The following is a 23,683-nucleotide window of genomic DNA, read 5'->3' as shown; positions in this document are numbered from 1 at the left end:
CTCTACTGACTGGGCCAGCCAGGTGCCCCTGCAGTACATCCTTTAATCCTCAGACAATCTTAGGAGATTATTATACAATTTTAGACATAGAGGATAATGAGCCCCTCAAGAGCAGAGACACTGTTATTTTATTCACTAGTATCCCTTTTATGCCTAGTACAGCATCTGGCATACTGAAAGCACTTAAAGTGTTTGTGGAATAATGAGGAAACCAAAGCTCAAAGAAGGTAAGTAATTTGTCCAGGGTATACAGTTAGTAAGTAGACACTTGATTTGTATCCAGGTCTGCCTGATTTTAGGTATTCACATTTTTTGCTCCACTGCCCCTCTATTTCCAACTTTGAGCTCAGAATTTGGTACTGAGAAGGTACACAGTGGACATCTGTTAAATGAATACTTGTCTTCTACCTTGAGACTACTTATCTACTTCACCCTACCATTTCTCTACTTCTTCACTTCTCTCCTGAGAAGGCCTAGTGTATAACCCATAGTTCTAAGCTTTCATCCTTCCCTCCCTTCCTTCCTAGTAGCAAACATTTACCACTATATACAGAAAAGAAAATACTTATTACTGAAAAAAACACATGAAAGTTGCAGCATGGGAAGTTAAATGAACAGTTTGTTAATTTTATTACATAAACATAGTGTAAAATAGTCTAAAACACAAAATGGAAAATTGATGGACATAAGTTTATAAAAATTAACCCCAAATTTCCATATTTTGGTTTTTTTGCTCTTATGATTTTTCTTTCTTATAAAGACAAATCATAAATTTACAAAAGCTGAAGTATACTTAATACACATAAACTTCATCCTCTACACTGTGTCAGTAAATCTTTCTTCATAAAGAGGTAATTCCATAATGACATACTTCAAGTTAAAATATTAAGGAAGTGAGGATGTTTTCTCTGGTAACATCTACTTTAGGCTTGCCTGTAGAAAAGCAAAGCACAATAACGTGCTTTTGGAATTTATTTTAAGGAACATATTTCAGTTAGATGATTATTATCTAGCTGAAGTTTAAAAAGATACAGGAACACTTACTTTTTAAGTAAGCACAAAATATTCTAAAACTGCAAGGCTTCTGATACTCTTGAAATGTGTCCTTATTTATTTATTATTTGTTTGTTTTCCAGTTTGTTAAAAGAATTGTGATAGGAGTCAAATCTAGGTTACAATCCTGGCTCTGCCCCTTAATAACTGTGTAAAGCTGGATAAATTCTTAGTATCTCTGAGTTCATTTCCTTTAAAATGTGAACAATAATCCTTAATTTGTAGAACTGCTGGGGAGATCAGAGTCTGTGCAGTAATGGCATAATGCCAGGCACATGACAGCACTCAATGAACAATGGCTCTATTTGGGGACTGCTACTTTATTTTCCTCTGGTTTCATTATGGGATATACTTAAATCATTATTTCCTACGGAAAAGTTTCCTATGTCTGCTCTCCTCAATGTAAATAATCTCCCACCTTAAAAAACTCATAAAATACTAGGAGGGAAATATTTGGGGAATCTTCAGTCTATCTTTTCTAGAAAATGATGTCATAAAAAGGACCTTGTATGTGTATGTACATGAATACTTTGATTTTTCTTATAAGAGCAATGCTACACTTGTATACTGACTACTAAAGACAGCTGGGCCTGGGCACTGGTATCCTTTAGGCACTTGAGTTTGCAAACTCTGTTTTAAACACTTTCATAGGACATCTACCATTTTATTTTCAGAAATTGTATTGCATATAATTTACCAGAAAAGGAAACACAATGCAGGCAAGTACTGTTAAACAATCACGTGTGTAATAATTTTTTTAAATTACCTGATGGAATATAGGCTCCTTTACCTTAAGGTAAACCTACAAAATATTAAAAGAAAAACAGGTAAATGAAGTGCATTAATGAAGGTGAAGAAAACTTATTCTAACAATTCTGCAAATCCCAAATCTCTCTTGCTTCCCTAGTATGCTACTTAGATCTGACTATAGCCACATAAAACCAATCAGATTAGGTGGCGGGCCACAGAAAGGCTAGCACCTTCAGATGGGTCTCCACCAGTGCTAGCTTTACCATGGTAAACAAATTTTTCAGTTATTGTGGATTACTCTGGCCTCTTGCCTTCTACATCAGCATCAAGGAAGGGCAAAGGTACACAGTTACTCATGTGGGTTGAAGAGGTTCTGTTGACAATGTCTATAACACATTTTGTTCTACAACAGAAAGAACACTGGACTTAGAGACAGGTGATAAATTTCAGAGTCTGCCACTTATTTGCTATAGACCTTGAGCAAATCACTTAACCAAAAGACTAAATTTTTCCTAATCCAGATAATGGGAATAATAAGCTAAAATACATGAAACAATTTAGCAATATAATGCATGCTCAATAACTGAAAGCATTTAACAAATTTCTTGTGCTTTTTTTTACTTCCCAAACCTCTAACACACTCATCTAGTTACATAACTCACCACCTAAATGAATTTCCAATTACACAAACTCAGTTTTAGGCTCTAATATCACTTGGGTAATTAAGTTCAATGTCTATTAAAGATTTAGCATGCCATTTATTGCCCTGTAGGAGTATATGCCTTTAAAATGACATGGTAGAGAGAAGGAAAATTCAAATCATAATCCTGAAAGGGCTCCGAACACTTATAATACAAAGTCCAAATTTCAAAGCTTTGCATGATCTCACTCCTGACTTTCTGCCTGCTCTCACTGCTCTCATCTTTCCCCTTTCTCATCCTAGGCTCCAGAAAGTATAGTGCTTCCACATATTTAAACATGCTACTCTTTAATTTGTTTAGAAATCCTCCCCTGCTGGCAAACATTCGTCTTCCAATATCCAGCTAAAACTATCCCTTTTTCTAGAAGCCTTTCCCGGTCCTTTCTCCATTCAGCAGAAGCAGCCATTCACCCTCCTTTGTGCCCTCACTGACCACGTATAAATGTCATATAACTTAATGGTTTGTTTCTCTCCCCAACAAGGCAATCATCTCTTTGACAGCAAAGCTTGTGCTTTGCTATCTCTATATGCTCATTTAAAGTAGTGCTGACCTCACAAAAATTTTATGTAATTTTACAATTTGGCTACAAAATTTCTTATTCCAGAAGGAAGTTCCTGTCCTCACACAATAAAAGCAGATTATTTCCTTTAAGCACCCACAGAACTTTAATAGTAAGATGTTTATGAGACACTATATGTCTGTAACTCTAAACTCAGTAAGGAAGAATGCTTTTCATTTCTGAAATGTGTTGTTTCAAAATATTAACTTCCCTTTGTATAGTTTCATATTCCTACTGCTATTAATAGAAGAAATGCAAAAGGACATGCCTCTTAAAGACATATTTTAAGGCAAAAGAATTATGGAGTTCTTACTGTGTGCCAGGTATTAATTTTCACAACTAATACAAAATGTATGCTATTATTATCTTCATTTTACAGATGAGGAAATTAATACAGAGAGATTAAGTAACTTGCCCAAGGTTCCTAGTTATTAAGTAACTATGTTGCTACAAACTCGGATCTGACTGACTCCCAAGCCTATAATTCTGATCACATCAGTTCTGAACTTACAAAGTGGTCCAGTTTTGACTCTGCCACAATTCTCCACATAAATTTGGTCTAAAACTCTCTAGACTTTAGTCTCTCACTCTCTTTTTTTTTTTCTTAAGATCTATTTGAGACAGAGAGAGGGAGAGAGCACATAAGGAGAGTGAGAAGGAGAAGACGACTCCCTGCTGAGCAGAAAGCCCGATGTGGGGCACAATCCCAGGACCCTGAGATCATGACCTGGGCCCAAGGCAGATGCTTAACAGACTGAGTCACCCAGGTGTCCCCTAGTCTCTTCTTTTATAAGACTTCCTTTCACCTCTGAAACACAAGGATTCTCTCATGATCAATGAACATGTAGTTTATATGAAGGACTACACAGTGCAGGGTAGAAGCATAAGGAAATAGTGTACCTGTTCTTTCAACCTCCTATTCACCTTCTCAGTTCACTGATACCTAATTTCTGCCTCTATCAATCTATTGTTGACAGTATCCTTATTGGGGTTACCTGGTCTTTTAACTAAAATTTTTATAGGTCAAACTTCAATCTGTATTTTACTCATCCTCTTAGAGGCAACTAACACTGTTACTTCTTCTGGAAATCTTTTTGTACTCTGTGATATTGGGCTCTTTCATTTTCCTATATCTCTGATTACTTATTCTAGGTCTCCTTTGCTGGCTCCATTTCTTCTGCCTGACCCTCAAATGTCAGTATTCCCATGTATAGCGTAGTGATTATGGTTAATACTGGGTTGAACACTGGCAATTTGCTGAGAGAATAGATTTCAGGGGGTCTCATCTCTCACTCTCTCACACACATACATGTTTGAAGATATGTTAATTAGCTTACCTAAATTAATCATTTCACTATGTATCAAAGTATCATGTTTTATACCCTAAATGTATATACTTTTTATATTTAAAGTGATGGCTCTTATTGAAATCTTTAGGCATTATGGAAGTTTGCATACCGACAGGCTATGAATAGCGAACAAGACAAATCAACTGCAACTTTTAGGGTACAGTATCATAACTGTATACTCTCGTTTATCTCTGTTAAAAAAAAAAGTATTCCATAGGGCTGCATCTTTGGTCATCTTAATGGTTCATGCTCTCTCTGTGCCAGTTCATCTATTCTCACATTTCTAGTACTACCTATACTCTGACAATTCTCAAACCCACATCACATGCTTCATCTATTAAAAACAAAGTATGACTTACTGTGGTTACTATTAAACTGAATAGAACTAAGATAAAAAGCAGGTGGTAGTTTACAGAGTTCTTCATCTTGAAGCATTCAAACCTTTAAAAAAAGAGAGAGAAAGAAACTTATTTTAAAATATATAACTAGTAAAATAGAATGCTGTCTTACCACTTGTATACAGACCTTTGGGTCTAGTGATGCCCATCATTTCCTCCCACCCAAACTCTCATCTCAGAGAATCTGCACCACCTCTAAGAGGCTGGAGAAATCAAGAGAAGGCACCTGGCTTTAACTGGGTCAAAGAGAGGCTCTCTCCTGAAAACTTGGGAGTTTGGGAGTCAGAGACTGAATCAATTAAATGTGAGGAGTCAAAGTATAAAGCTTTATGGATTCAAAGTCTGATGCTGATATTTGGGCAGCTAAACTGAGTGAAAAAGAAGAAGAATGAGCAGAAAAGTGACATGCACGGATGGAAAAAGAAAGCAAATTCAAAGATGAGACCATGCAGAGAAGAAGGAATGGAGAAAAAAGGGTGGGAAAGGTAAGCTGCCCTTGAATTGTAGTCAGGCTGTACTTCCTGTTATTGGGTTTCATATAATTTCCTCATGTCCTCTAAATAAATCTCTCTTAAGTCAAGCTGGCTTGAGTATGTTTCTAAATCTTGCAATGAGCCATCCCTGAGTAAGGCACACTATTACAGAAAATATCACTCTATTATAATTGTCTCTTTATGGATCTCCTCAACCAGACTGTGAACTCTTTGTGTGCAGGGATAAAATCTTTTTCTCATGTGTCTAATCATATCTAATCACTAGGCTAGCAAATACTCAGTAAATGAGGAAATAAGAACAAATATTTGACCATGGGTTAGATATCCAACCTTTGAACCTATGTTTTAGTAGAAGCAGCAGGAAAGTTCTCAGTTTACTCATTAATTGGCTGTAGGAATTGGACCCAACTCCTATTTCCTTATCTCTACAGAAAGATGGTTGGCCCAGATGATTTCTAAGGTCTCTTTTACTTTCATATTCTGTGACTTGATGACTTATTTTTAAAAAGCTCACCTGAAAGTACTTTTCTAGATCAGGAGCAATAAACTACTGCCCAAAGGCCCAAACTTGTTTTTGTATATAATATTTTACTGGAACAGTCAAACTCATTTGTTTACATATTATCTATGGCTGCTTCACTGCTACAGCAGCAGAGCTGAAGAGCTGCAACAGAGATAGGCCCATGAAACTTAACATCATTACTACTGTCCCTTTACAGAAAAGTTTCAGATGAGCTTTTTAATTTTATTTTTAAAAGATTTTATTTATTTATTTGAAAGAGAGAGACAGAAAGAACCAGGGCAGGGGGAGGGGCAGATGGAGAGAGGGAGAGAGAGAAGCAAACCCGAGCAGGGAGCCCAAGGCGTGGCTGGATCCCAGGACCCTGGGATCATGACCTGAGCCAAAGGCAGATGCTTAACCAACTGAGGCACCCAGGTGCCCCCACATGAGCTCTTTAAATAATATCACAGAATTCTGATTTTTAGATATCTTTAGACAAAAATATTCTTGAGGTACCTTGGTGGCTCAGTCAGTTAAGTTAAGCATCGGACTTGTGATGTCAGCTCAGGTCATGAACTCAGGGTCTTGAGACAGAGCCCCACATAAGGCTCCGTACTGAATGTGGATTTGTAAGGGATTCTCTCTCTCTCTCCCTCTCTAACTGCCTCCCCAATCACCTACTACTTCCACTAGCACACACTCTCTCCACAAAAAAAAAAAAAAAAAAAAGACAGAAGAAGAAGAAAATATACTAAATATACTTGAACTAGTAATAATGATCATACTAAAAAGAGATAATCATCACATAAGGGGTTTAGAGAAGTTTTAAGCACTAGTGCTATAGAATTAAATGCATGGTTAGAAAGTAAGCTTATTAAATTTGTAGTTCAATTTCCAACTCTGACACCAGCTACATGGCCTTAGGCAAGTCACCTAAGCACACGTTTTGCTTATATCCTTAGACAAGTTACTAAATCCCTATGTGCTTCACTTTATCATCTATAAAATGGGGATAATACCCATTTATCTTGCACAACTGGAAGAATTACAGAGGATTTGTATAATACCTACCACAATTATAGGTACAAAGTACATATATATTATTTCTATGGTATAATATGTAACATTTTTATCTATATTCATAACTCAAGGAAATGCAGATTATACAATTTAAGTCAAAATTCTTTAAGTCAGATTTTAGTAAGAGTTTTAGTAAGAGTTTAGTTAGGGTTTTGAGATCATAAAAGTTAATAGCAACATTATTATAATTTCCCACAGCTTATTCTCTACATGGAGATCACAGAAGTAATAACCTTTTACACTATTACAATCTCCCAGTATAATGTAATAGGGTTAATTACATTACTTAATTATGAGGTGAAAATTAATTTTAAAATATATTAAACAATGGAATTTTAAACATAAGCACTTACATGCAGTACACAAATATACAACAGCTGTAAATCATTGGGAGTTCATCCAATAGCTATAAGAAACAAAAAAGATAAGAAGACTTGAATATTGCAGAGGTACAATTATTATACAAATCAAAATAAAACATCAGAATGATTATTATAGTCACCTCTCACCTAGTATCTTTTACTAATAACTTTCATATATTTAACATCTAATTTGAGTGTTGGGGAAGGTCACTGAAAGGACGTGACCGTCAGTTAACCTATGAGCTGGACCCAGGCGATTGGAAGCTCCTCACTCCCTCCTATCCTTGGAAGAGGAGTAACTTCCACTTGTCTTTCTTGCTCCCAGAGGCTGTTCCAAGGACAGTCTTGAGATAGTGATGTGGTGTTGAAAACACTTATATAGTATATCTGGCTGAACGAAGTCCTCTTTACACACTTTCAAGTTTTGATGGGCAGGTGGGGGACCCATTGTTGCCACCCAAGATGAACCCTGTATGTAGGCACTCTCTTTTTATTAAAACTGCCACCTACAAACCAGGAGTGGCCTGTCTCTTTCTTTCACCTTTCCCTGCCCTCTACTTATGGTGGTTGGTTTACTCTCATTGAACAAACAAGCTCGTCCATCTACCTATCTACCCTAATGTACATGCCTAAGTAGGACACCTGATTCACTGGACCACCCAGCTCATTCAGTACCACAAACTATGATCTCATACTTCCAGGAAAGAATGAGGTCTACCATCTACAGGTCTGGGGGTCCTATAAATATTCTTTTGCACTTTCCCTTTTCCTAGAACACCTAAGGTGGGTAAAATTTTCACTAATACATATAAGAAGGGATATTAATGGCAGCAAAATCATTTAGTTAATCTAAGTAACCTATGTTTCTCAAAAATATTATTAGTAATAATAACAATAGCTATATGTATTAAACTACAAGTTAGACATTAAGCTAAATGTTGCAGATAGGTTATTTCTAATCCTTAAGCCAATCCTATATTATTTACTTATTCACTAGATATGCATTTAATTAATTATTTAATAATATATTCACTATGTGCCAGGCAATGTGTTAGTTGCTGAGGATATAATGGAAACAAGATGCAGTCAATGCCCTCACAGTCTAGTGAGGGAAGGAAATGAAAAACATGGGATTAGATATAAAGATTCCAACAAAAGGGGGTCACAGAAACCAGAGAAGGTGGTGGCAGGAAATGAAATCGGTGGTAGAGAAATACATTCTAGGAAGAAGGAAGAGTGTTTACACAAAGTAATATATTCTGGTAAATTACTGGAATAATGAAATAGCATATGTGCAGGGTCTTATAGTTAAGTGTTTTACATTCATTATCTCATTTAAGTTTAACAAAAATTCCAAGGTAGATCCTATTATCTCTATCCCAAGATGAGAACTCTGAGGTTTAGACAATTTAAGTAATTTGTTTAAGATCACAGAGCTAATAAGTAATAGAGCCCGCTTTTAAACTCACTCTGGGGCATACCTCTACATTAAGTTGTCTCCAAAACTTTTCACTTTAATCACTTTCACACGTTCAAAAAAGTTGGCACAGGATCATAATATCTACCACAAGGTTTCTGATATAAAGAAGATTCCTCTATTTGAAATTTTGAACCACAATCCCCTGGCTTTATATTAAACATCATTTGCATTTATATCTTCTTTACTTCAGTTTTCATGTGTTAGCAAAATATGTGTCTAATTATTTGGCCTTTCCACAATGTAGTACTGAGGTATTTAAATGACCCATTTTAGGAGAACTTCTATTCATGTATTTGGAGGATAGGACATGAAAAGATCTGTTTTCTCCATATTATCCATAGGTCTATCTATACAGTTTATAAAGGCAGCTAAAATAATTATTGTCACTCTTTTATTCACTCATTCGACAAATATCTATTAACTACCTACTATGTGCCTCGAACTATGCTATATGCAGGAGATAAGATAACCCTTGCCCTCATGCTTTACAGTCTAGCCAGGGTGAAAAACCCTAGAAAGTTAAAGACACAAATAAATGTTTAATTCCAATTATAGTAAGTGCTATGATGGAAAAGTACCAAGCACCATGATCAAAAAACAAGGGCCTTCATATAAGGAGTCGTGAAGATTTCCTTAAAGAAGTGACACATAAACTGAGTCCTGAAACATGCAGATATGAGTAAGGTAAAGAGGGACTGAGGGGAAGATGAGAACCCCTAAGTAGTGGGAACATAATGTGCAAAGGTCCTGCTGCAGGAAGGAAACTTAAAAATCTGAAATATGTCCATTGTGACTGAAGCTTAATTAATGATGAAGAGAAAGGATATGAAATGAGGCTGGAGATAAGCAGTAAACCAATCAGGCAAATGTTTTAGGCTGAAAGAATTTCTTAATTTTATCTTAAAAGCAACGGCAAACCACTGAAAATGTTTTAGCTAGGTGGCGGTCTCCATCAGCTTGGGTGGCAACAAAATACCTTAGACTGGATACTTTAAACAACTGAATTTATTTCTTATAGTTCTGGAGGCTAGGAAGTTTAAGATGATCGTAGAGATTTGGTGCTTGGCGAAGTTTCTCTTCTTGGCTTACAGATGGCTGCCTTCTCACTGTATTCTCACATGGTGGAGAGGGAGAGGAAGCTCTCTGGTCTCTTCTTATAAGGGCGCTAGTCCCATCACAAAAACCTCATTTAAACCTAATAACCATTTAAGGCCCCATCTCCAAATATTGTCACATAGGGAACTAGAGATTCAACATATGAATTCTGAGGGGACACAAGGCAGTCCGTAGTGGTGTTAGTGTGTTTAAAATACAGGTTTTATTATTTTTCGGGTATGGTGAAGCCAACAGATCAGGAAATGACTGCCACTGAAAAGGCAGTTCCTAAGAAGTGACATGCCATGCCAAGCAGGGCCACATGGGAAAGCACCAGTGTCAGGAGGCAGAACAAGCAAGGAGAAAGCATGGATGACAACCTTTACTGTGGTTTCCCAGAGAAAGGCAAGGTAAGAGAGGGCAAGCAGGCTTAGCATTGGCTAATTTAAGTAATTTCAGCAGGCTCTAAGGTCTAGGGGCTATCTTGAGTTATCTGGTACCTGGACTTGAGGTGATTAGAGCAGAAGAATACTGTCTCCTGGAGTGTAAGAGTCAGAAAAAGAAGGTGGCTTAGAGGATAGGCTCTGGATTGGTTAGTCTGAATATGAAAGGGGCAGTCCAGGGCAAGTTATTTGCTATATAAGAAATGGACACCCCTGGAAAGGACAATGCCTGCCTAGTCAAGGAGGCTCCAGAAGCCAGAGCATCAAGAATATAAAAAATAAGAAAATATAGTTATTATGGATTGAATGTGTCCTACCTAAATTCACATGTTGAAACCCTAATCCCCAATCCAGTGGTATCTGAAGATGGGGCTTTGGGGAGGTAATTAGGAGTAGATGAGGTCATGAGGGTAGGAGTCCTCAGGATGGGATTAATGTTCTTCTAAGAAGAGATAACAGAGAACTTGCAAGAACCAGTCAGAGAAAGACAAACACCGTGATTTCATTCAAATGTAGAATTTAAGAAACACGCAGAAAACGAAGGGAAAAAAAATAAAAGATAAACCAAAAAACTGACTCAACTTTACCAGAGGGGAAGTGGGTGAGAGAATGAATGAAATAGGGGATGGGGATTTAGAGTACACTTATGTTAAAAATAAATAATTAAGAGTATACTTATCTTGATAAGCACTGAGTAATATATGGAACTGTTAAATTATCATACTGTATACCTGAAACTAATATAACACTGTATGTTAACTACACTTAAAATAAACAAAGGGCATTTAAGGAAAAAAAAAAAAAAAAGGAGTGGCTACCTCTAAGACAGCTCTCACCAGACCCAATGCTGGCACCCTGATCTCAGACTTCAAGCCTCCAGAACTATGAAAAAACACATGTCTACTATTTAAGCCACCTAGTCTACAGCATTTCTGTATAGCAGTCTCAGCTGACAAATACAATAATAAACAAATGGTGCCAGATCGGGTATGTGTAGAGTGTTCTGCAGTGAAAAAGCACAGTTGTGGGAGGGCTACCTAGGAAGCTACAGCAGTCCAGGCCAAGCAAAGTTTCTCCTTGGATTAAGGCCTCACAATTGAGAATAGACCGAGGTGACTAGACTTGAGAAATATTTAGGAAGTAAATTAAACCGGGATTTGTTATTGATTTTATATAAAGGTGAGGGAGAAGAAACTCCTAAGGGTAACTCCCAGGTTTGTTGCCTAAATACCACAGTTGATGACAATACAGTTTACAGAGACTGTGAAGACAGAAAATGACAGGAACAATTTCAACATACTGAGTTTGAGGTACCTGTGTGACAGTCAAGTTGAAATGTCAATCAGGCAACTAGAAGTACAAACTTGTAGCTCAGAAGAAAAGACTGGACTCCAGATGTTGGCTGCTTGTTTGTTTGTTTGTTTAGAGAAACTAAACTGAACTAAGCATATGTTAAAAGGGCACAGATTTTAAAATCTGGGTAATACAAATACAGAAGTCTTATTTCAAAACCTTAAGCAGCAAAATTATGACTGGTAAAAGAGCACAGAGTTCCAGGGAGACGGTGGGGTGTGTGACTGAAGAGGAGTCTGAAAAGGTAGGCACAGGCCAGATCACAGCCTGTGGTTCAAATCCATGAGCCTAACCTCGGGGAAGTATTAAAGATGTTTAAAAAGTGGCATGCATTCTGGAGGGCAGAGACTGCATTTTACATGTCTCATTTCTAACACTTGTACCAAGCCTAGCAAATACTGCTCAAAGAATGAAAACAATTAGTTTTGTTTGTAGGAACAGTATTTCTATTTTGTTATGACAAATGGATAGGGGAGACAGGGACACCAGTTAGGAAACAGTTACAGAAATTTGGATTGGAGATAATGGATTAAGTTCATTGCTGTAGAGATAGATAGAGCTAGATGTATTTGAGCTTTCAGTTCCATAAAAGTGAGAAAGCAGGAGAAATTGAAGACAAATCATGGGTTTTTGGCTCAGGCTTTCAGTGTAAGGTGGTTCTACTCACTGAGATAGAGAGCTAAGGAGAAAGAAGGTAATATTTATAACTAGAACATCTGTTGTTTACATTATAAAGTCTGAATTAGCTTACATTAATTACCTAGCATTTAAGCAATTTTTGGTTTTGTATTATAAAGAAAATGATAGGTGAACACACACATTTTTCTTTGGTTTTATTTTCCAGGATAAATATATTTATTTACTTATGAGAAGGGGTGTATACATTCTTTTTTTACTAGCAGCTATTTCTTTTTTCTAATATCAAACATTTATGCTCAGCAGAGAATACTTAGAAAAAGCAGAAGAACACAAAGAAAAATTCCATATAGCTAAAGAAATTAAGAAATTGCCTTTACCTCTACCCTCTCCAGGATTATGAATACCTGTATATGTCAGTTAGTGAAAGCAAAAAACAATGAGTTGTATGAGTGAAAAGATGAAAAAAATATCTGGGAGAAGCCTCCTAAAAAATTGAAGCTTTTATACTTTAGCCACCAGCAATGCAAGACAAATTCCTAAGATAGATAAAGGAAATACAAATAAATAAAAACAAAATGTAGGGGCGCCTGGGTGGTTCAGTTGGTTAAGTGTCTGCCTTTGGAACAGGTCATGATGTCAGGATCCTTGGATGGAGCCCCACATTAGGCTCTTTGCTTGGCAGGAAGCCTGCTTCTCCCCCTCTCTCTGCTTGTGTTCCCTTTCTCACTGTGTCTCTCTGTCAAATAAATAAAAAAATAATAAAATAAAATCTTTAAAATAAGTAAAATCTTAAAAAAAAAAAAAATGTAGTCCTTAACCTGTCTCTAACTTTCTGTGTAAGTTCTAGTCAATTTACTTCACCTCTCTTAAGCTGTTTTTCCATTTATAAAATTTGTAGATTGGACTACATTTTAAAAATCCCTTCTAGGGATTTGATTAGATCATGATCCTGGGGTCCAGGGATCCAGTCCCATGTTGCACCCCCTACCCCTGCTCAGTGGGGAGCCTGTTTCTCCCTCTCCCCCATGTTTGTTCTCCTTCTGTCTCTCTTTCTCAAATAAATAAATAAAATCTTAAAATAAAAATCTCTTCTAATATTAAAGGTCTATGATTCTAAATTGTTCTTTGACACCTTTCACCACTTACTTGAAGGCCATTCCTGGTGTCTCTATTCCTTCTCTAATGTTTTCCTCAAATCCACTCCCAAATGCATTGCTCTTTCTCATTAATCCATGAGAAAGGAGTTAGCAATAGCTTAAAATATTACCCTTCAATGTGTGTGTGTGTGTGTGTGTGTGTGTGTGTGTGTGTGTGTATGGATATTATGCAGCCATCAAAAAACCTCCTGAAACCTTGCCGTGTTCAATGATGTGGATGGAACAAGAAGGTATTATGGTAAGCAAAATAAGTCAATCAGAATGACAATCTATGATCTCACAGATATGAGGAATTTGAGAAGTAAGACAGAGGATCATAGGGGAAGGAAGGGAAAAATGAAAAAGACGAAACCAGAGAAGAATACAAACCACAAGAGACTCTTTGTCTTAGGAAACAAACTGAGGGCTGCTGGAGTGCAGCGGGGGTTGGTAGGGATGGGGTGGCTGGGTGATGGACACTGGGGAGGGTATGTGCTATGTTGAGTGCTGTGAATTGGTAAGATTGATGAATCACAGACCTGAACCCCTGAAACAAATAATACATGATATGTTAATAAAAAAATATATTACTCTTCACAAGAGCACACACAATAGTACTCAAAGGAATGAATCACTTAACAATCAATAATAGTAGTTTCAGAAATTCTAACTGGTTAAAGAAAAAGGAAGGAAGCTAATACTTATTAAACACTTATTTACCAGATCCTATGATGACACTTACACATATGCCAATCAACTGATCCTCAAAATACTCCTACAAGTATTAGTAAATCCATTAAATAGATGAGGAAACAAAAGCTCAGCAAGATTAAGTGGCATCTATGCTCAAACAGCCAGCAAAGTGGTAGCAGAATTCATCTGGAGCCCAAGCAGCTACCTAGCAATAACAAATCTGAAGAAAATACCATCTAAGCTCTAAATCACTCTTAAGACAGAAATGTCAATATCTGCTTATGTTCAGTTTAGGCAGAAGTAAAAATGGGCCTCCAATTTCTTTACAGCTACAACCAGATAAGTTCAGGCTGATGAAATGGTTCGATGTCTACCAGGGTTTAGTAAGTGGCAGCACTGTCATTTTGTACTTTGCTTCAATGACTGTGCATAAAAAAATAATGGCCTAACATAGCTGAGACAACTTAATCCTGAAAAGAGGTAAGAAGCCTTCAAGGAATATTCACAATCATTTTACGTTTAAATTAGAAAGATGGGGAAGCTGTTTTTAAAAATCCTTTAATACTGAGGGTTCTTCCCTCCCAAATCATTGGGAAATTGGGTCATATATCATCTCTGTCCAGAGAGGCAAGCACAACTTTGTAGACCCAAAGAGGGAAGAAATAAGACATCTATATAATTTGTCCCCAAACGTGATAGAGTAGTATTACAGTAAATGATAAATAAAGCACAGAATCAGAGATCTCAAGATCAAAGGCCATCTGGTCTATTTAAATGTTCTGTTATCTTGGTAACAATCTTATCAACAATTAAGTTTATATACAAATCAAAGTGTGTCCCATTTCTGCTCCAAATCTATTAATGGCTTACGGGGGATAAAGTCCAAGAGGCTTAGATATGGCCTCTGGGTAGCTTCCCAAATCACATCTCTTACTAATATTTAGTTCAATGCCTACTCAGAGCAGGTAGTCAATAAAGTAACAAATGTTAGCTATTATTACTGTTGGAACTGTCACCATCATCACCACATATTCTCATTCCATCCATGGCTACAACACAAGGTACTACTTGCAGTGCCCTAGATACCAGATATACTCTCAACTCTGTAGGTTCAAGTTGGCCTGGAAAATACCTATTTAACTTTGAAGATGCAACTCAAACATGTATCTGAGTCACCTGCGTGAAACCCTGTCTCTCAGTTCCCTTCCCTATATAATTTCTCTTCAATTCCGTAGCATACTGCAGGTCCCTTTACCACTGCATTCACTAGCATATTACCTTCACTCTGAGACCATGGATTCCTTGAGGAAAGGACTGTATCATCTTTACCAATGCAGATCTGTTGCCCAGGTACTAATTTCTGAACTAATGAAAGTGTGTGTCTAGCTTATACTTGGGCATTTCCAAGGACAGAGGACTCAAGATCTCTGAAGGAAGTTCTTACCATCTACTAGCTCAGAAAATTCTTCCTTACGTTGAGCAAGATGTCTCTACCTTTACCACCACTAGGACCACAAAGCATAAATCGAATTCTTTCAACATGTCAACCCTTTAAATACTGATTCATAAAACATTTATGTAGTGTTATGTGCACTATAAGTATGGGATACACCAAGGTCAACCAGACAGAGTCCCTGCTCTTAGGTAACCCACATGCTGATACAGAAGAAAGATATAAATAATATTTATAAAACAAAAGATAAGGGCAGTAACAAGCACAGAATGTTGTAGAAGAACATATGAAGAGTACATATCCAACCCCGGGGCCGTGAAAGGCCTCTTAGTTGAGCTGCCACTTTGGCTTAGAGTTTGAAAGATGAACAGGAACTGCCCAAGGGAGAAAGGGAAGTGCGGTAGGGCCAAACATGAAAAATGCATAGAACTGAGAGAGTCTGGTACGTACAGCTGAGTGAGCGGCATGTCTTCTCTTCTTCAAGCTAAAATAGTCCCAGTTCCTTCCCCTCAAGCATCACGACTATAGTTTTAGTTCTTTCAACATTCTGGTGTTTCTCATTTGAACATAAACCAGGTTAGTCCTCAGAAATGAAATACTGTCATGATCTACTCAGTACACAGTAGGGGAGCCTATCCCTTCCTTCACTCAGATACTTAGCCTAGCCTTGTCTCAGCACATTCATGCAGGTGCTTCTTTATATATGTGATAGACACATACTACCTTCCAGGGTTACTGTTTTAGGAACAACATGATGGACAAGAGGAATGATGCTAGAAATTTAAAAACTTAACTAAGTCTTAGAAAATATGTGTATAAGGGAATATCAGAGATAGCCATATGCCCAGAATTAAAGTAGATATGTTTTAAAATTATTCCAGTTATCTTTTACTATATAGCAAACAACCTTAAAACTCAGTGGCCTAAAATATCAATATATACTTTGCTGGTTAATATGCATTTGGTGCCTGGGTGGCTTAGTCGTTAAGTGTCTGCCTTTGGCTCAGATCATGATCCCAGGGTCCTGAGATCAAGCCCTGCACTAGGCTCCCTGCTCAGCCAGGAGTTTGCTTCTCCCTCTCCTTCTGCCTGCAGTTCCCCCGCTTTTGTGCTTTCTCTCTCTCTAATAAATAAGTACAAATATTTTTAAAAATATGCATTATGAGCAGAACTCGGAGGGAGCAGTTCATCTCTCCTTCACTCAGAATCAGCTAGGACAGCTCAAAGGCTGGTGCTGGAATCATCTTAAGAATCACACACTCAAATTTTGGGCAGCTGATGTGGCTGCAGCCTGGGAACTTCAGGGGAGGTTGTGGTAGGAACATACATGAGCCTTTCCACATGGCTGACTGGTTTCCTTACAACATAGACCTAGGTTCCAAAGGTAAGCATCCCAGGAGGATGAGGAAGAAGCTCTATTGCCTTTTGTGACTCACTCTTGGAAGTCATATAACTTTATGTCTACCATAGTAACAGTCTTGCCCAGATTCAAGGGCAAGGAGAACAAAGACCCCAACTCTTGAGGAGAGTCAGTGCCACACTGTAAGAAAAGCAGGTGGGACGAGACATATTGGTGTTAACATGTTTGGAAAATAATAATCTGCCACCTAAATAAAACTCAAAACTGAATTAAATACCCACCCCCCAAGAACAGAAGGTAGTCTGCTTTAGGATGAAGGTTATTCAGATTGGCTTATTATCATTACTACTCCTCCAAACCACATTTGAGTCTTTCAAAGTCTCTTTTCTTTTAAAACAACCATAAACATTTATTTCCTTATTACAAAATTATTTCATTTATTTCAGTAAATCTAAAAAACATAGAAATGCAAGTGAGAAATATAATGCCCTGCAATCCCACGATCCAGGGAAAACCACTATTTAATACTTTAATGCATCTCTTTAGTTATTTACTCATGTCTTTAATTAAATGTCCTTCCTTTCCTCCTTACCCCCTTCCTCCCTTTTGTTTACATATTTATTGGGCAGATGCCATGTGCCAGCACTAGCCTATACGCTAAAGTACAGTGGGTATTTAAGAGAAGTGGGATCTCTGTTCTTAAGAAGTTTACATTCTAGTTGGGGGAGATCAGGCCAGTGTGACTGGAATGTAGCAAAAAATTCAGAGGAAGAGTAAAAACTGAAGTTGTAGGACAAAACCGGGGCCAGATCTACTAGGTCACAGTAAAAAACTTAGATTTCATTTTAAGTGCAAATAGATGTATTGGAGAGTTTTCAGCAGAAGAACAATACGACCTGATTTAAAATTTAAAAGACTACCTTGGATGACTATTGAAGAGCCAGGAAATGAGATGGGATGGCTTACACAAGGGTATGCAACGGAACACATTTTCCAGTTATATATTTTTTAAAGATTTTATTTATTTATTCGACAGCAATATTATAAGTAGGCAGAGAGAGAAGGGAAGCAGGCTCCTTGCTGAGCAGAGAGCCCGATGCAGGGCTCAATCCCAGGACCCTGAGATCAAGACCTGAGCCAAAGACAGAGGCTTAACCCACTGAGCCACCCAGGTGCCCCATTCCAGTTATATTAAAAAAAAAAAAAAAACAACAACAAAAAACAGAAGAATGGCTAACAGATATGATGTGAGGTATGAGGAGAAGAAAGAAATCAAGGATGACTCTAGTTTTTAGCTTTAGCATTTTGAGTGGTTGATGGCATCACAGGGGAGGAACTGGTATGGAAAAAGAAATAAAGAATTACATATTGCCCACATTAAAGGTTAAGATTTCTATTAGACATTGAAGTGGTATGTCAAACATGTAGTTGGTTGTACAAATCTAGAGCTCAAAGATGAGGTTAGAACTGAAGACAGATGTTTTGAAATCATTAGCATAAGAATCATGACATTATATGAGATCACCTAGGAGAGAATATAGAGAAGATAGCCCAGGACTAAAAGATGGGCCAGAGCCCCTCTCTTCCTCAGCACTGCCTGCAGAAGTGGCGGCCATCTCCTACTCAACATCATGGCTGCCCTCAGACCTTTGGTAAAGCCCAAGATGATTAACTTTTTAATGGACCAAGAAGTTCATCTGGCACAAGTCAGACTGATACATGAAAATTAATCATGACTGGTGGAAACTCAAAAGCATTGACAATAGGGTGCATGGAAGATTCAAGGGCTAGATCTTGATGCCCAACACTGGTTACAGGAACAACAAGAAAACAAAGCTGCTCAGTGGCTTCCTGAAGTTTCTACTCCACATCAAGAAGCTTGAAGTGCTGGGGCACCTGAATGGCTCAGTTGTTTAAACGTCTGACTCTTGGTTTTGGCTCAGGTCATGATATCAGGGTTGAGGGATCTAGCCCCTTAGCCAGCTCTGTGCTCAGCAGAGAGTCTCGCTTCTCTCCTTCTCCCTCTGCCCCTCCCACTACTTGTGCACCTGTGTGCATGCATGCTCTCTCTCTCTCTCAAATAAATAAAATCGTAAAAACAAACAAACAAAAAAGAAGAAGCTTGAAGCGCTGCCATGCAAGAAATCTTACTGTGCAGAGACTAGTTACAGTATCTCCTCTAAAAACCACAAAGCCATTGTGTAAAGAGCAGCCCAGATGGCCATCCAGGGAGAAGTCATTTTTAAAGGAGGGGAGTTAGTTGAGTATGCGTGTAAGCAGACAGCAGTGAATGAGTGTAGTGACTTTCAAAAAGACTGGTGGAGCAAATGACTGGGAGTATGTAACTAACTGCAGGCTTGAGTCTTTGAGAGGAGCTGGGACATTTCTTCCACAATAATAGGAGGAAGATGATAGTGGTAAAAAGATGAGGGAATGTCTTACTAACTTTTATATTATTAGTGAAATACTGGTGACATTATCACTGAGGAGAAGAGGATATGAGGCAAAAAAAAAAAAAAAGATATAAAAAGAAATCTAAAAAGAGCAGCAAGTGTGAAATAATAATTCTAGAGAATGGAAACTGTCAGGAAATGTAATGGTACTATCTTATGGCACTGAGTGGTTATTTGAGATTTTTGTTCAATAACTTAAAAGTGAGATTTAACAAAGGGATATAATTTCTATGACCAATATTTAGCTACTCATTTCAGGCACAGAATACACAGATAATTGAGCTTGATCAGAACTGAATATTGGGGGCGCCTGGGTGGCTCAGTGGGTTAAGCAACTGCCTTCGGTTCGGGTCATGATCTCAGGGTCTTGGGATCAAGCCCCACATAGGGCTCTCTGCTCAGCAGGGAGCCTGCTTCCTCCTCTCTCTCCTCCTGCCCCTCTGCCTACTTCGATCTCTCTCTGTCAAATAAATAAATAAAATCTTAAAAAAAAAAAAAAAGAACTGAATATTGCTTAGAAAGCAAGGGGCAGGGACTTTAAGGATTTTTTTTTAAAAGATTTTATTTATTTATTTGACACACAGAGAGAGAGAGAGAGAAATCACAAGTAGGCAGAGAAGCAGGCAGAGAGAGGGGGAAGCAGGCTCCCTGCGGAGCAGAGAGCCCAATGCAGGACTTGATCCCAGGACCTTGAGATCATGACCTGAGCTGAAGGCAGAGGCTTAACCACTGAGCCACCCAGGCACCCAAGTTTAAGGATATTTTATGGGTAGGTGGGAGTTATTATAATTTTGAGCCACAGATTACAAACTTTGTAACAAAGGAAAAGAAGTGAAGCAAAATGTACTTCCTTCTAGTCTTTCCTCTATTGCTTATAAAATTAATTATCACAGTACATAAAGTTTTGTCTTTATAACGTTTTCCCATTTCAAAAGTCTTCAAAATATTTTATTTATTTACTTTTTAAATGTACCAGAGATCATGCTTCCTTTATTTTATTCTATTTTTTTAAGTAAGCTTTATGCCCAGTGTGGGGCTTGAACTCAAGATCCTGAAATCAAGAGTCACATGCTCTACTGACAAGCCAGCCAGGTGTCCCTGAAATATTATTTTAAATGGCAACAGTACATTTCAACACATAGATATATCATAGTATATATTAACAATCTCCCTTTGTTAAGTATTTAGATCATTTAAAAACCTTTATTATGTGTAACACTCCCACCTATATAACATACTTGTAAAACATCTTTTCCCTGTTTCTGATTACTTTTTTTTTATTTTTTTATTTTAAAGATTTTTATTTATTTATTTGATAGACAAAGATCACAAGTAGACAGAGAGGCAGGCAGAGAGAGAGGGGGAAGCAGGCTCCCCGCTGAGCAGAGAGCCCAATGTGGGGCTCGATCCCAGGACCCTGAGACCATGACCTGAGCCGAAGGCAGAGGCTTAAACCACTGAGCCACCCAGGCGCCCCCTGATTACTTTTTAAGAAGGTATTCCTAGGAGTGTAATTGCTGGGGTTAAAGAACACGTATATTGTTTTTTTATCAAAAAAATAATTGAAACAATTTCAAGGTACAAAAAAGTTTGAAAGACAATACAAAGAACTTTTTTTTTTAACCTCTGAACTGTTTGAGTAAATTGCTGACATGAAGTTTTATTACTGCTAAGTACTCTAGTGCATGTTTCCTACAAAGATACTAACTTGGATTACATGCCTTGACCAAATGGAATTTATCACAGGAATGCAAGGTTGGTTCAACATATGAGACCCAGTGTACTAGACCATACGAATATAATAAAGGAGAAAAACAACCTGGTTATTTCAAGAGACTCAGAAAAAAAAATATCTGAAAATTCCAACATCTTTTCTTGATAAAAACACTCAACAAAATAGGAATAGAAGGGAACTTCCTCAGACTTAAAAAGGGCATCCATACAAAACTCCAGCTGATAATGTAATTAATGGTGAAAAACTAAAAGCTTTTTTCCTAAGATCAGGAACAAAACAAGGATATCTGGTCTCTCCACTTCCATTCAACAGTGTACTAAAAGTTCTATTTAGGGCAACTAGGCAAGAAAAATAAGTAAAAGGCATCCAATTGATAAGGAAGACATATAATGATCCCTACTTGCATATGACATGATTGTGTACACAGAAAGCCCTAACAAATCCACATATGCACACACACAAAACTACTACAGGGAAAAAAGTTTAGCAAAGTTGCAGGATACAATAACAATATGCAAAAATCATTGTTATTTCTATAAATTAGGCATGAGAAATCAAAATAATGAAATTAAGAAAATTTCATTTACAATACCATCAAAAACTGAACACTTATGAATACATTTAACAGGTCAATATTTGCACACAAACTATAAAACATCATTGAAAGAAACAAGAGACTTAATAAATGGGAAGACATCCTAGGTTCATGGATTGAAAGACAATACTGAAGATAGCAATACTACTCATAAAGTTACAAGTTAGCAAAAAAATCATCTAACTTAAGTTTTAAAATATTTTATTACCAAAATAATCTTTATTGTAGATCATATGCAAAATAAAAGTAAATACAAAGAAAAAAATAAAGATAGCAATACTCTCCAAAGTGCTCTATGGATTCAATGGAATCCCTTTCAAAATCCCAGCTAATTTTTGAAGATATTGAAAAGCTGATCCTAAAATTCACATGGAAATGCCTAAAGAATTTTTATTTAAAGGGGAAAATATGGAGGTCTCACAGATCCCAATTTCAAAACTTACTACAAATCTACAGTAATCAAGGCTGTGTGGTACTAGTGCTGGCATAAGTAAAGACATACAGGTCAATGGAACAGAACTGAGAGTTTAACTGAGAATCAAGAAATAAATTTATACACTTATGATTGCTTGACCATCATAAACAGGGGTGCCAACACAACTGAATGGATAAAGAACATTCTTTTCAATGAATGATTATGGGGTAACTGGATATCCACATGCAGAAGAATGAAGTTAAACCCAGACCTCATATCACATTAAAAAAATTATTTAAAATGGATTAAAGAATCAGGAGAACAAATACTGTTAAAAAGTCCATACTACCGGGTGCCTGGGTGGCTCAGTGGGTTAAGCCGCTGCCTTCGGCTCAGGTCATGATCTCAGGGTCCTGGGATCGAGTCCCGCATCGGGCTCTCTGCTCAGCAGGGAGCCTGCTTCCTTCTCTCTCTCTCTGCCTGCCTCTCCATCTACTTGTGATTTCTCTCTGTCAAATAAATAAATAAAATCTTTAAAAAAAAAAAAAAAGTCCATACTACCTATAGCGATCTATAGATTCAATGCAATCCCTACCAAAATATCAACAGCATTTTTCACAGAACTAGAACAAATAATCCTTAAGTTTGTATGGAACCACAAAAGACCCTGAATAGCCAAACCAATCTTGGGGTGGGGGACAAAACTAGAGATATCTTAATCCCAGATTTCAAGATATACTACACAAAGAGAGAGTAATCAAAATAGGGGGCGCCTGGGTGGCTCAGTGGGTTAAGCCTCTGCCTTCGGCTTGGGTCATGATCCCGGGGTGCTGGGATCTAGCCCCGCATTGGGCTCTCTGCTCAGCGGGGAGCCTGCTTCCTCCTCTCTCTCTGCCTGCCTCTCTGCCTCCTTGTGATCTCTCTCTCTGTCCAATAATAAATAAAATCTTAAAAAAAAAAAACAGTATGGTATTGGCAAGAAAAAAAATAGACCCATAGATCAGGGAACAGAATAGACAGCCCAGAAATAAATTCACGATTACCTGGTTGATTAATCTATGATGAAGGAGACAAGAATATGCAAAGGCAGAAAGACAACCTCTTCAACAAATGATGCTGGGAAAACTGGACAGCTACATGCAAAAGAACAAAACTAGATCACTTTCTATACCATACACAAAAATAAACTCAAAATGGATTAAAGACCTAAGTATGAGACCTGAAACCAAAAAAATCCTAAGAGAGAGCACAAGCAGTATCAGCCACAGCAACATTTTTCTAGATATATCTCCTAAGGCAAGGAAAACAAAAGCAAATAACTATAAATAAATAATAACTAAAATACTATTGGGACTATATCAAAACTAAAAGCTTCTGCATAGCAAAGGAAATAACCAACAAAACTAAAAGATAACCTATTGAATGGGAGAAGATATTTGCAAATGATATGCCTAGTAACAGGTTAGTATCCAAAGTGTATAAAGAACTTACACAACTCAACACCAAAAAAATTCCAAGTAAAACATGGGCATAGGATATGAACAGACATTTCTCCAAAGAAAACATACAGATGGCTAACAAACAT

The 23,683-nt window shown here is 37.4% G+C and overlaps 1 protein-coding gene across 3 annotated transcripts in view; it reads right to left on the bottom strand.

Moving 5' to 3' along the window:
• ACER3 (alkaline ceramidase 3) overlaps positions 1-23,683 on the bottom strand; it is a 165,927-nt gene that overhangs the window by 40,393 nt on the left and 101,851 nt on the right. For all 3 annotated transcript variants that reach the window (XM_004767988.2, XM_045071403.1, XM_004767987.2), the window contains 3 exons: positions 7,240-7,292; positions 4,772-4,853; positions 1,820-1,855 (listed from right to left, as the gene is read on the bottom strand). In XM_004767988.2, the coding sequence (XP_004768045.1) occupies positions 1,820-1,855; positions 4,772-4,853; positions 7,240-7,292 (171 nt within the window). The remainder of the gene's footprint in view (positions 1-1,819; positions 1,856-4,771; positions 4,854-7,239; positions 7,293-23,683) is intronic.

The sequence above is a fragment of the Mustela putorius genome, unplaced genomic scaffold (genome assembly GCF_011764305.1).
Source record: "Mustela putorius furo isolate JIRA1106 unplaced genomic scaffold, ASM1176430v1.1 tig00003987_pilon_pilon_pilon, whole genome shotgun sequence".
NCBI classification, from domain to species: Eukaryota; Metazoa; Chordata; class Mammalia; order Carnivora; family Mustelidae; genus Mustela; species Mustela putorius.
Note: the sequence above shows the minus strand (reverse complement) of the source record. Positions and strands in the feature narration are given on the sequence as shown.